Raw genomic sequence first — 12,514 nt, 5'->3', positions numbered from 1 at the left:
CACCGCGGCCGGACCCCGCCGTGCCCGCCGGGACTGGGGGGTCGGTGCCCGAGTGGGCAGGGGTAGCTCAGGCTGCTTCTGCAGGCATCACCTGCCGTCTTCTCTGGTCCTCTGGGGATGCTGCATTCTTCCTGGGATCGTAGGATCATAGAACCATGGAATGGCTTGGGTTGTAAGGATGTTAAAGATCATTTAGTTCCAGGCCTCCCCTAGAATTCAGAAGAAATTTTCCTTCATTGAAATGGACTACCCAAGGAGGTGGTGGAGTCACCATCTCCAGAAGTGTTCACAAAATGACTGGATGTGGCTCTTGCTGCCATGGTCTCTTTGAAAAGGTTGATGATCGATCAAATGTTAAATTTGATGCTCTTGGAGGTCTTTTCCAACCTAAATGATTCTGTGATTGTGTGACATTTCACTTAGATCATGTGGCTTAAAGCCTCATCCAGTCTGACCTTGCGCACTTCCAGGGATGGGGCAGCCACAGCTTTTTGGGATCCTCAAGCAGGATGGGTAGGATCAGAACTTGTCCTTCAGAGTCTAGGATTCTCACTTGATGGTGTGAAGGGGGAGGGCTGGCTGGAGTACTCAGCCCCATGTTCACCTTCCTGAGAAGGTCCCGTGAGTGAGGAAGGGTCAGGATCTCTTCGTGGGGTCAGAAACCACAGCCCCCTCTCTAGCCCCAGCATTCCTTCTGGCGTTCTTGGCGGGGTCTCCTCACAACCATCCTCTGGTCCACAGCTATCTGCAGCTGGAGACCAAGGGGCACAACCAGAGGAGGTGAGGTCCCCTGAAAACCCAGACCCATGCCACAAAGAGGGCTGTTCTTTAATTATGACACTTTATGGGTTGGGCACAAGTCCACAGACGGTTATTCCTGAAAAATAACCTTCTGTTGCCCCCCAACAGAAGGTTGAAAGACAGGGTATACAAAAATGTGCAACTACTGACACCACAAAGAGCCAAGAGATTGGCAGATTTTTAAAATATAAGCCCTTTATTTTTTCTGCTGGCAATCATTTAAAAATAGTGTTTTCTGAAGAGCTTCTTTTCAGGAAACTGCGAAGATGAGTGCCATGAGAAAAGCATTACTTCAGAACATGTGATAGGCAAGGGCTTGGGGAGCTGCAGCTGTGCCTACAGTGTCAACCTCTGACTCTTTATGGTTGTATCTGGGGACATGTGAGGCAGGAGCACCCTGTCAGTATCCACAATCCACAATTTGGGCACCACAATCAAAGCCGGTGAGCAGCCAGGGCCAGGCCATCCAGTATGCCTGCTGTGTGCAGACCTCCTCAGCCCATCACTCCTTCTACCACAGGGAACCTCTACATGACCTTTGTTGTACCATGAGGCTGCAGAAGGCAGACAGCAGCTGGAGCTGGTTCCACTGCTGCCTTCTTTGCACTCTTCCATGCCACGAGAACGCCCTCAGAGCTGCTCCTGATGTGCAGCCCTGAGCCCACCTCACCATGTCCAGGCTGGCATCTTCCAGACTGTGTGATCAACAACTAATCTGCTCATTCCAGGCCCTGCAACACAAGCTGGTACAAACTCTCCTCTTCTGAGCCTTCATTCTGGTTGGATGGCAGACACTATTGCCTTTAGGTGATTAGCCAGACTCTTCTGCCATCCATGTAATTTTCCTGTGAGGTGATAGGCCAAGTAGATTACTTCTGACTCATTGCCAGATATCATGTATCCATGACAGCCTCTCTTCTTCAGGAATCATCTGATTGGGCCAGAACCAGAGATAAGAGTCATTACTCATTTGATGTGGTCCCCACACTAATGATAATCATAGGGGATAGTACTGCAACATATTCTAGGCCTTCAGGTAGTAACTACCAGCATTAATAATTCAGTTTTTCCTTTCATAATCATGAAAGGTGTGATGCCTAAGTCAGATGGTGACTTTACCCCACAGAACTGCATTGCTGAGACATGAGGCTATGGGAAGTGAGGATGCCACTGTAAAGCAGGGGAAAGTTGTGATATTGGGAGGACTCAGGTGGGAGGAGGTGTGATATTGGTGAGTGGCTGGTGCTGCAGAACTGTGTACCCCTCAGGGTATTACGCTTGGTTCTGCTCCTTGATTTAGAAGACACAGAAATAGACTGCCAAGGTGCTGTTTCTGCTGCTCACCATCTCATATCAGGGGAAAGATCCACTGTTTGAGTCCTGAACCTTCTTTTGGTCTTGGTCATCCTCTCCCTACCAGCCAGAGCTGCAGAAGCAGCATGATTTGTCTGAAAGAGCCACTCTCTCACAGGCCTGGCTGTGTGAAGGCCAAGCCCAATGGCAGTGTCCCCAGAGGGCTCCAGCCAAGCCTTTGGGTACTTTGAGTAGTCAGATCAACAGGGTTGAATGTAGAGTGCCCTGGGGAAGCAGCTCAGTGAGGTGAGACTGGGTGTGCAGCCCTGCTGTGTTCTAGGGTAGGTGCTATAGCTGCAAGAGACCAAACAGAGGTAATTCTCTGTCCTCCTTGACTCAGGCTTGAGGATAAAATACCCAACTCCTTCTTCACTGTGGACAAGAGGATCTAGTCCACATGCCAGAAGATATTTTCATGGTTTCTGAGTCTGTAAAGCAGATTTCTTTCCAACGACCTCCTGCAAGACACTGTATTCAAAGCAGGGTTCTTGCTCTATAAGAGGATGTTGGCATCTTTGACCGTGCTGAAGATCTACAGTTTTTTTACTTTTCTCTGATATTGTCTGTATTTATTGTCCAGAGCACTTGTGATGCAGCTGAGGCCCACAGGCAGCAAACAGGGGCCAGTTTTGGCATTCTGTGGTCCTACATATATTCCGTGGTCCTACAGGAATTCTGCCCCTAAGCAAAGATGGGCACATATGTCCTTCCAAGGAAAAACCTTGCTATTTCTTGGCCCCAGCCCAGCAGGAGGAAGAGGGTTGCCCGGAGCAGGGCAGGCCAGCAGTGGGAACTCTGGAGCTGCCCTGAGGGTGCCGCTGTGCTCTCCCAGCCAGGCGGGCTCTAGGATGTGTGTCAGGGGAGCGCTGCTCGGGCTGGATGTGTCCCCAGCCAACCCCCCTGCTTCACCGGCTGAACTCGTCTCCTGTCATCCCAGATGGTGCTGTCGGGACGGTAAAAGGCATTGAGGACACGGCAGATGTGCTTTGAAAGTGCCACAGGACACTCCCAGTAAGTGCCCCCTGGATAGAGGATTGCTTGTCAAGGACACAGCGAAATTATCCACTTCCACAAAGGATCCCCAGGGCTGTCTGTCTGTCTGTCCGTACTTTCCCAGAGAACACTCTTCCCACTGCTTTCCAAGTGTGGTTTCTGAGTAAGAAACCGCTCCAGCATGGCACAGCACAGCCATGAGCCTGTGAGCCTGCCCAAGTATGTTCATCATGCAGAGGACATCAGGAAGTACTAGGATAATGTTCCCTCTTTAATCTTAAATCTGATATGTGGGGCCATATGGTATTATAACAGTGGCATTAATTATATGTTTATGTCATCTTTTTGGGAAAATAATTCAAATATGTTTGATGAACAGGTTCTCTTGTACACTTCCATAAATATCCCAAAGCTGCTTTCTTCATTCTTTTTAACACTATTTTCATCTTCATTCAACGTGTTTTTGTGGCTGTGAATTACTTCCTCTGATTTCAATGCAAGACACTTCCTAACCTCTCGGAAGCCACTCATAATTCCAAGGAAAAACACTAAAATGGTGTTTTATCTCTTCCACCAAAGCTTGAAAGCCAAGAAATTTTAAACTTCATAAAACTGGGGACATAAATACATGTCTTGGGCACTATGTTGTTAAAAGCCTGAAAGGGGTTTTCAAGTTGCTATATTTTCTCATTTCCCCATTAAATAGAGGGCCTTATCTATCTATCTTGGTTCTCCTAAAAATGCTTGCAGAAGAAACATCAAGAGGGGTCCTTGAAAAGGGATTTGTTCTCAGAATGCCTTTAATTCTGTAGACTTTCATTTTTCTTAATATCTTTTTAACTCAAGTGCCTGAGGCTTCTTGCTTTCCTTGAGGGTGATCCCAGTTCCCACCCCCCAGAAATCTCAGAAGTGCTCTTCAGCAGGTCAGAATTGAGAAAACTTATCTTTTTTGACAGCTTCATTTCAGCTTGATTTTTTTAAAGTTTGAACTAACTTGTGAAGACTATAAATTTTCTCATCTTTCTAAACCAAAAAAGAGCCCGGGGGGACTGGGGGGTGTCTTTGGAGGAGGACATTTTCGGCGGGAACAAACTCGGAGCAGATCCTGGATAGCAGACTAAGCCCTCGGAGGGGTCTCAGGCAATCGTTTTCCTGCCTCCAGGGCCAGGAGAGGTCTCTCGGCTCTGCCTGCGTGGCCAGGCCGGGACTCCCCCGGGGCTCCCCCGGCTCGGTGCTGGCGGGCCGGGCCCGGGGCGCTCGGCAGCAGAGGGCAGCAGAGCCGGCGCTGGGACCGGCCTGGTCCGGGGCCAGGCTGCTCGCAGTCCCGCTTTCTGTTCCCCGCTCCTGCCTCCCGAGCTCCCTCCTCCTCCTCCTGCCCCGGTCCCGCCCCGGCTCCCCGCCGGCCGCCGCTCCGAGCTCCGCTGGGCTGCACGGGCAGCGGGAGCGCACGGAGATGTGAGTCGGGCTCCGGGCAGGGGCACAGCCCTGGGGGAGGGTGGGGGTCCCGGGGCTCAGACTTTTCCAGGGAGGAGAGTAGCACAACGGGGCTGAGCTGGTGCGCTGGGCAGTGAGCTTGTTCCGGAGGAACACGGAGGGCGAGGGGGGAGATGCGCAGAATGAGAGATAAAAAATGTGAGTGCCAACTTTTGGAGGCATGAGTGGCGAGAGGGCTGCCCAGGAGACACTGGCAGGATTGCTCCACAGCAAACGGAGCTTGAGATCTTCAGATCCTGGCCAAGGATCCTAAACTAGTGATAACCCAAAACAACTCACTGGCCCAGGATCAAGGGGGACCAACCTTCTCCTGGTTCTATAAGAATCAGCCCTACAGCTTCTGGGGACATGCAGACCTTACTCAGGGAATTCACCCATGCTCCTCCACGCTGCTTCCTGGGATAATGAATTTCTCTGTAGAGGCTAGTACAGTGGCTTGCTGGAACCTTGTTAGTGCTGGTGTCTTCATTTCAGCTGCCCTTCTTGTTCCTGAGTGATCCAAGCCAGGAGCTGGTTCTGCAACCAGGCTTCCTGTGTTTGCATTCCTCTGGACAGTGCACAAATCAGTTGTGAAGTCTCTCCTGATTTTGAATGACCTAATTTTGTGCAATGTCATCGTTTATTTGTCGTGTTCACAGGCATGTTCCTTGTCTCCCATGGGCCTTCCTCTTTTTTGGAGTGATTGGTTCCAGTCCTGTCCCAAGAGGTTCTCCCCTTTTTGGGGAGATCAGATCCCCCAATTATCCCAAGCCATATCCCAATGATAACACCAGCAGCTGGGATATCCAGGTCCCAAAAGGCTATGTGGTGAAGCTGACCTTCAAATACTTTGACCTGGAGCCATCTGAGTCCTGCTTCTACGACTATGTTAAGGTACGTGCACAGACTCCTGGGCCAGGGAGTGCCTGGAGATGGCAGCCCAGGGGTCACCAAGTGCAATGGCTCCCCATCCACCAGGACTCCTCCTGTGATGCTTCCCATGAAGGAAAGGGAAGGAGTTAAAGATAGAAATGGGAGGAGCAAACAGTGACAACTCATGGTTGGGTAATATCAGTGTGTGGAGCAGGCTCAATTTTTTGAGGCTGCGCTGATTTCACCTTAACTTTGACAGATCAAAGCAGACAAGAAGGACTTGGGCAGATATTGTGGCCGGCTTGGGTCGACCACAGGCAATCACCCGGGAAGAAAGGAGTTTGTATCTAAGGGGAGAAAGATGCACCTGCAATTTCACTCTGATTTCTCCAATGAAGACAACGGCACAGTGATTCCCTACAGGGGCTTCCTGGCATCCTACAGAGCTGTGGGTGAGTAGGAAATACCCTCGGCATGCAGAAGGAAAAGCCTATGTGGCTCCAACCAATTTCCCTCCTTGCCAGGCAAATAGAGAAGCTTCAGGCAAGGATATGGATCTCTAAGCACTGTAGAGCAGGGAGGTTTAACACTTTCTTCCCCTTGCCCCTTGACTTCCTGTGTCTTCAGATCTGGATGAATGTGATCCTAACAATGCTGCCGAGAACAATGAAAGGCCTCAATGCCAGCACTTCTGTCACAACTATGTGGGTGGCTACTTCTGTTCTTGCCGGATTGGCTACCAGCTTCAGAGTGACCAGCACTCCTGCAAAGGTAAAGAGAAATTTTATAAGATCAGAGAAGCAGGCAGGTTGGGAGAAGTGACTTAGAAAGCAGATGGCGGGGCTGCAGGAGGCACATCCCCATGATGTGACCTGTCCTTTCCTCCTCTTCACAGTGGAGTGCAGCAGTGAGTTCTTCACGGAGACCTCTGGGTACCTGAGCAGCCCCGAGTACCCGCAGCCCTACCCCGAGTACCTCCGGTGTAACTACAGCATCCGTCTGCAGGAGGGCCTGTCCATCACCCTCAGGTTCTTGGAACCCTTTGAGATTGATGATCACCAACAAGTCCACTGTCCTTATGACCAGCTCAAGGTACTGAGATTCGCAAATTCTCCTCCCAACCCTGCTGCCAGACCCGGCCAGGAGTTGTGGGGACACCACTATTAAGACGAGAAATATGGGATCAGCACAAGCAGAATGCCCCAGCACGAATGCCCCAGCACTGTCTCTCCCTCAGTGCATTTAATTACCACTGTCCTGAGGTCAGAGGCTCTGGGTCATAGGCCCCTGTGAGTGACCATCCTTCTTCCAGTTTAATTTCCTTTTGATTTAATCTCAGGGACTGATAGCTCTGATTCCCAGAGAAGGGAGAAGCAGAGCTTGTGCTGGGTCAGTCTGTAGTTCTGATCTGTTAGTGAAGGCATCAGCAAAGGTGGGTCTGACAACCAGCCCTATTCACCATCACAGGCACTCTGGTAAATTTGCTCTGGGTCGAAACAGGCATTCTGAGGCAGAGAGGCATGTGTGTTTCTGTTTCTCTCCCTGTGATACATGTTTTCCTCATCAGATCCAAGCCCGAGGGAGAGAGATTGGTGAATTCTGTGGCAGGAAACCACCTGGCATCATTGAAACCAACAGCAATGAGGTGGACATACTCTTCCTCACCGATGACTCAGGGTTCAGCCGTGGCTGGAAGATCCACTACACCTCAGAGAGTAAGGGATTTCTCCCGCAGAGGCTACTACAGCCCACTGACACTGTTTGCTAATGCCAGCCTAACCTGTCCCACTGTCTCGCAGAAATACGGTGCCCACAGCCTGTCCCACGGGATCAGTTCACCATCATCAGAGATCTGCAGCCTGTGTACCAATTTCAGGACTATGTTGTTGTCAGCTGCAAGACTGGGTATCACCTGATGGAGGTGAGATCCCTTCTCCACTCCCTTCAGCCCTATTCTCTTTTGACTTCTGTTCGTGCCTTTCACTTTTGGTTGAACTTCTCTGGAGATTTCACTCGTGGCAACCTCTTGTCCTTTCTGTTTCTTCTTTGCTTCTCTCAGCTTTTTCCAGTGGTTTCTCTTTTCTTAGCTCTCTTCCTTATGCAGTTACTCTTTCATGAAGCCCTGGTAGAAGATTAAAGACAAAGATCCCAGGAAAAGTTAGACAAGGTAGACAAGAACACCTCTTTGGAAGGATATGAAACCAGAAGATGAAAGCAAATGTTACCTGCCTCCCTTGCCATTCTATTGCCAGGGCTGGGTAGCACCTCTGACTCATTGTGGGTTTATACCTGCTGGCTGCTGGCATCTTGGCCTGCTATGAAGAATGTGTAGCCCGTGGCAATTACAGGATAGAGGGAAAAGAGGAGACAGCAACTGGAACAGACTGCAGAGGGGCAGATATTGGACAGCAGTGAAAAGATGGGCACACAGAATAATATTTAAATGTGGGGAAGGAATTAGGGGCTCTGTACAACCAACAGATGTTTTTCTCTCCCATGTAGGGTGAAAAAAAGCTGATGTCCTTCACGGCTGTCTGCCAGGCTGATGGCACATGGCATCAACCCATGCCACGCTGTGAAGGTGAGTGATCTGAGAACGGGAATAACATCCTCTGCTGGGGCTTTCCTGCTCCAGGAATGTGGGAAATTCAGCCTCTCTGACTCACTTAGTCCATAGCCTCTTGGATGTGCTGTCTGAAGAACCTATGGAGGTCCAACATTGATTCACATTTTTCTTCTTGCAAAAAATTCAAATGTTTTTCCTCCCTTACAAAAATACCTAAATATCACTCCCAAATTACTATGATATTGCAATATCTAAAAGCAAAAGATCCTAATCTGGGATCTCTTTTGGGACAACCTCTTTTGCCCACTGTCCTAAGTGGTCCTTCACATCCTGGCCCCAATGCCCAGACTTGCAGTCAGTCTGCTGTTGATTCATGTTTTATTTTTTCCCTTTTGTTGTAGTTGTGAACTGTGGCAGCCCCAAAAACGTGACCAATGGTGCATTCAGCTACCTTAAGGAGCCTGCAAACAATGAGTACCAGTCGGTGATTGCATACCGGTGCAATGAGCCCTATTATCACATCGTCACCGGGACGGGTGGCGGTGAGTCCTGATCACACACGGACACCTGTGTTGCTGTAATACACCTGGGCCTGGAAAGCCCTCCCACGTTTCAATTAGAATCGGCTCTTCTCCCCAAGCTTAGGGCTCATGGTTGCCTCCTGTGAAGACTCCAGTCTTTTCTTGACCCTGCAGCATATTGCTGGAGTCTTTTTGTCTCAGCCTATTCCCACCTTGCTTCATTCCCAGAGCCCATCACATCCCTCTTCCATGCTCCCCTTAACTTTTGCCAAAGGTCATATTCTCTCAGCTAGAGTTGCAATTCTTTTTTTTCTTTCCTAGCAGATTTCATTCTTTTCTGGTGGATTGCATTCTTTCACTGAAATTTGAGGCATGGTGTCTGGGAATCACCAAAATTCACAAAACTCACTGCATCAGTCTGAGTTGCTACAGAGGCAAATAAATAAACACACACTCTGCTCCAGTGCAGTGCGGTTTAGCTCTTTGGAATATTGTTCAGCTGCAGAGATATCTAACAGCTAAATAACATACTTGCAGAAAAAGCTATTTTAATGCAGCACCTCAGAAAACTTAAGTCATCATTCCAAACCATTCACATTCGTTCTTTTTACACCTGAGACATCGCTTGATGACGCAGGACCTTTGATCCCAAGAACAGCATAAGGAGTTCATTATTTCCTTGCCTTGGTTGCTCATTTAGCCTCCAAAAGGAAAAAAAATTAATCTGAATCAGTTCCTGGATACAGTTACCAGCATAGATGCACGGTTGTGCTGGAGAGAGGTGACATGCTACTCAAGAGTTAAGTTGGTATTAATGTTGAACTTGATTATTCTTGCATCTGAGTTTAACTCCTTCATATAAATTCAGAGATCAGTCTCATCAGAAGAAAAATCAGGAGCAAGCAAATATCAGCTGCAGCCAAATTCTGGTGTGGAGTCATCCTAATTTAATCCATTTTAAAAGACAACAGCAAACACTTTCTCAGAAGCATTTACTTCAGCATTAAGACAAATTGTACAAAATTTATTTTTAGTCGCCAGCACAAACTTTCTAAGAAAAGCAAGAGTGTTGGAGGTAGTAGAGTTTGTGTTGAGAGGTGACAGTCAAGTTTAGCTGACCTGCAACTTAGGCTCAGAAATAGATACTTATCATGTACAGCACCTGACTCATCTGGTTCCCATTTCTGGGACAAACCACCTTGTCCTACTCCCTGCAAACTACCAACACCAGAAGTTTGAATCTAAAATCCATGCTTTTACTACTTCTCTCTCTTCTTTGAGCTAAATAAGGTCAAACAGTGCTCTGTACACCTGTGGACCCAGTGAAGATAAGACTTCACGCAGATGGCCCTTCAACCTTTTCTTCTATAGTGCCTGCTTTACTGCAGCTTTACTGCTCCCCTGGAACTGAGGTCCTGCTTCAAAATGTATGGACAGAAACATCTCACACTCTACCACAGGCAGCTTCTCCCAGGAAAGATGCTTTGGGATGGAAGGGCTACGGAACCTCTTGAAAATATTCTATTCTATTCTATTCTATTCTATTCTATTCTATTCTATTCTATTCTATTCTATTCTATTCTATTCTATTCTATTCCATTCCATTCCATTCCATTCCATTCCATTCCATTCTATTTTCTCACCCCATGCCTGCAGGCCTGGGTCTCATTCCCTTCCCTCTCATCCTACAGAAAGATTCACCTGTTCTCCTGAGGGAACCTGGCTGGATCAAGATGGCCAGAAGAGAATTCCATCCTGCTTGCCAGGTCAGTAAAAACTCTGACTTCACCTAGTATTTTCTGACTCATGCTTACAATCAGTACAAAAGTGGGACAGCATACAGGTAGGGGGGTGAGAATAGCGATATCTGGGAGGGAAAAGGTAAAACTGTCCAGAAAGCCAAAATAAAGTGAAATCAAACAGTGATGGTGAGGAAAGAGAAAGAAAAGCCAGGATGACAGAGGGTAGGTGTCATGTTCTTGTGTTTCTCCACAGTGTGTGGGAAGCCAGTCCATCCCATTTTTGAAGTCCAGAGGATCTTGGGTGGCAAAGCAGCAAAGAGAGGCAATTTTCCTTGGCAGGCTCTGACTGGCATCAATGGACGAGGGGGTGGTGCCCTCCTGGGCGATCGCTGGATCCTGACTGCTGCCCACACCATCTTCCCCAAAGGAGCAGTACAGAACAATGTGAGCCTGGAGCAGCTGGCAGAGGAGGCTGACATTTTCCTCGGCCACACCAACGTAGACGAGCTCCACAAGATGGGTAACCACCCTGTGCGCAGGATCTTTATCCACCCGGATTTCAACCCTAAAGATGAGCACAACTTCAACGGGGACATAGCCCTGCTGGAGCTGAAAAACCCAGTAACCCTGGGCCCTACACTGCTGCCCATCTGTCTCCCAGATGCCACCAACACCTCGTTCTACGCCCACGGGCACATGGGCTACGTGAGCGGCTTTGGTGTGGACAAGAACCGCATCTCAAGCGATTTGAAGTACGTGAGCCTACCAGCAGTGGCTCAAGAGAAGTGTCAGAGTTGGCTAGACAGTAACAAGAAAGGTATCCCAATGGTTTTCTCTGAGAACATGTTCTGTGCTGGCTTCCTGGAAGGCAAGAAGGATACTTGCCAGGGGGATAGCGGGAGCGTCCTCACGGTGTTGGACAGGGAAAGCGGTCGCTGGGTGGCTACCGGCATCGTTTCGTGGGGAATCGGCTGTGGCACGGGCTATGGCTTCTACACCAAGATCCTCAACTATCTGGACTGGATCAATGGGATAGTAAAGGAGGACAGGCCCTAGGTATTGCTGTCCTACTACCTGAGCACCACTAGCATATCAATTTCCAGACACAGCAAGTCATAGCCAAAGCTTTTCATGATGTCCCAAAGATTTTTTGAACGTGCAAAGCATGTAATCTCCATCACAAGCACTTCTGAAAGCTGCCATCCTGTTTGGTTGGCAGCTTGGGAGATGCCTTTGTGGGTGTTCTGTCTCATACAAATCATATAACCGGATGAAGCCTTAATTGTCTCAGGAAATCTCATGGCAGCAAACATGTTAAGGTTTGAAATGCTGATGATATCATGAGACTACTGCAGTCTACTTTTGTACTCTCTTTTGTGGGAAGGTTGCAGGGAAGAAGACTTCCTTGAAGGATGGGGTAGTTTCTGCTGAGTACAGTGTGCGTAAGCCCATTGGCGTCAGTATGAGTCTGAATATTAAAATACTTGCTGAATAAACCAGGTGTTTCATGTTTTTTTTGTCTATGTTTTAACAACTGAATACTTTTCAGCACTGGTAGCAACTTTTGTGTAAGATTGACCTGGACTTTTGGACTTTGTATAGGGGTTGCTTTACCTACCACTAAAGTGTTTCCAGTTCTGCAATGGCATATGGCAGCTGCTTATCTGTCCCAAAACTATCATTAGATTACACGGCCTGAAATCCCAGGTGGCTTCAAGGGAGGCAAAAATAACTTGCCTGTGTGATGCCACATTCCAAAACCAGGGAAGGCAACAACCAATCTCATGGAGAAGGGAGCTCAGGAAACTTTACTGATCAGAAGTCGAGGATGGAGTTGGTTTTTTTTTATACTATATGAAATAATGCCATAGCTGCAGGACAGCATCTCTAAAATGATGCTTACTCAGAGAAAAGCCAACTTCTCTTGTGTTGTGGGTATTCTCTGGATCTGTCTTCTTAACTAGCTTTTCTACTGCAAAATACCCTACTGTGTTCTTATGAGTCACTGAGAGAAACAAGTTATAAGATACCTGGTTACTAGTCCAACAATCCAATAATGTTTTTCTTGTTACACAAAACTGAAGGTGCTTTATGTCTTGGTTTAAAGACAGGTGTCTACTAAGGAAGGCAGGAGCTCCTCTAAAATGGAAAGTGTAAACCCCCTCCCTCCGAGTTGCTATAAAATTTTAAAT

General features: G+C 48.1%; 1 protein-coding gene across 1 annotated transcript; it reads left to right on the top strand.

Moving 5' to 3' along the window:
- The first annotated feature begins 4,461 nt into the window (after nt 1–4,461).
- Nucleotides 4,462–11,818, top strand: C1R (complement C1r). Its single transcript, XM_005486035.4, has 11 exons — nt 4,462–4,602; nt 5,280–5,514; nt 5,753–5,945; nt 6,121–6,264; nt 6,389–6,585; nt 7,061–7,208; nt 7,293–7,414; nt 7,996–8,074; nt 8,461–8,601; nt 10,272–10,346; nt 10,576–11,818. Coding segments are annotated over exons 1-11 (2,139 nt in total). The 5' UTR covers nt 4,462–4,600; the 3' UTR covers nt 11,379–11,818.
- Nucleotides 11,819–12,514: the final 696 nt, after the last annotated feature.

The sequence above is a fragment of the Zonotrichia albicollis genome, chromosome 2 (genome assembly GCF_047830755.1).
Source record: "Zonotrichia albicollis isolate bZonAlb1 chromosome 2, bZonAlb1.hap1, whole genome shotgun sequence".
Lineage (NCBI taxonomy): Eukaryota > Metazoa > Chordata > Aves > Passeriformes > Passerellidae > Zonotrichia > Zonotrichia albicollis.
Note: the sequence above shows the minus strand (reverse complement) of the source record. Positions and strands in the feature narration are given on the sequence as shown.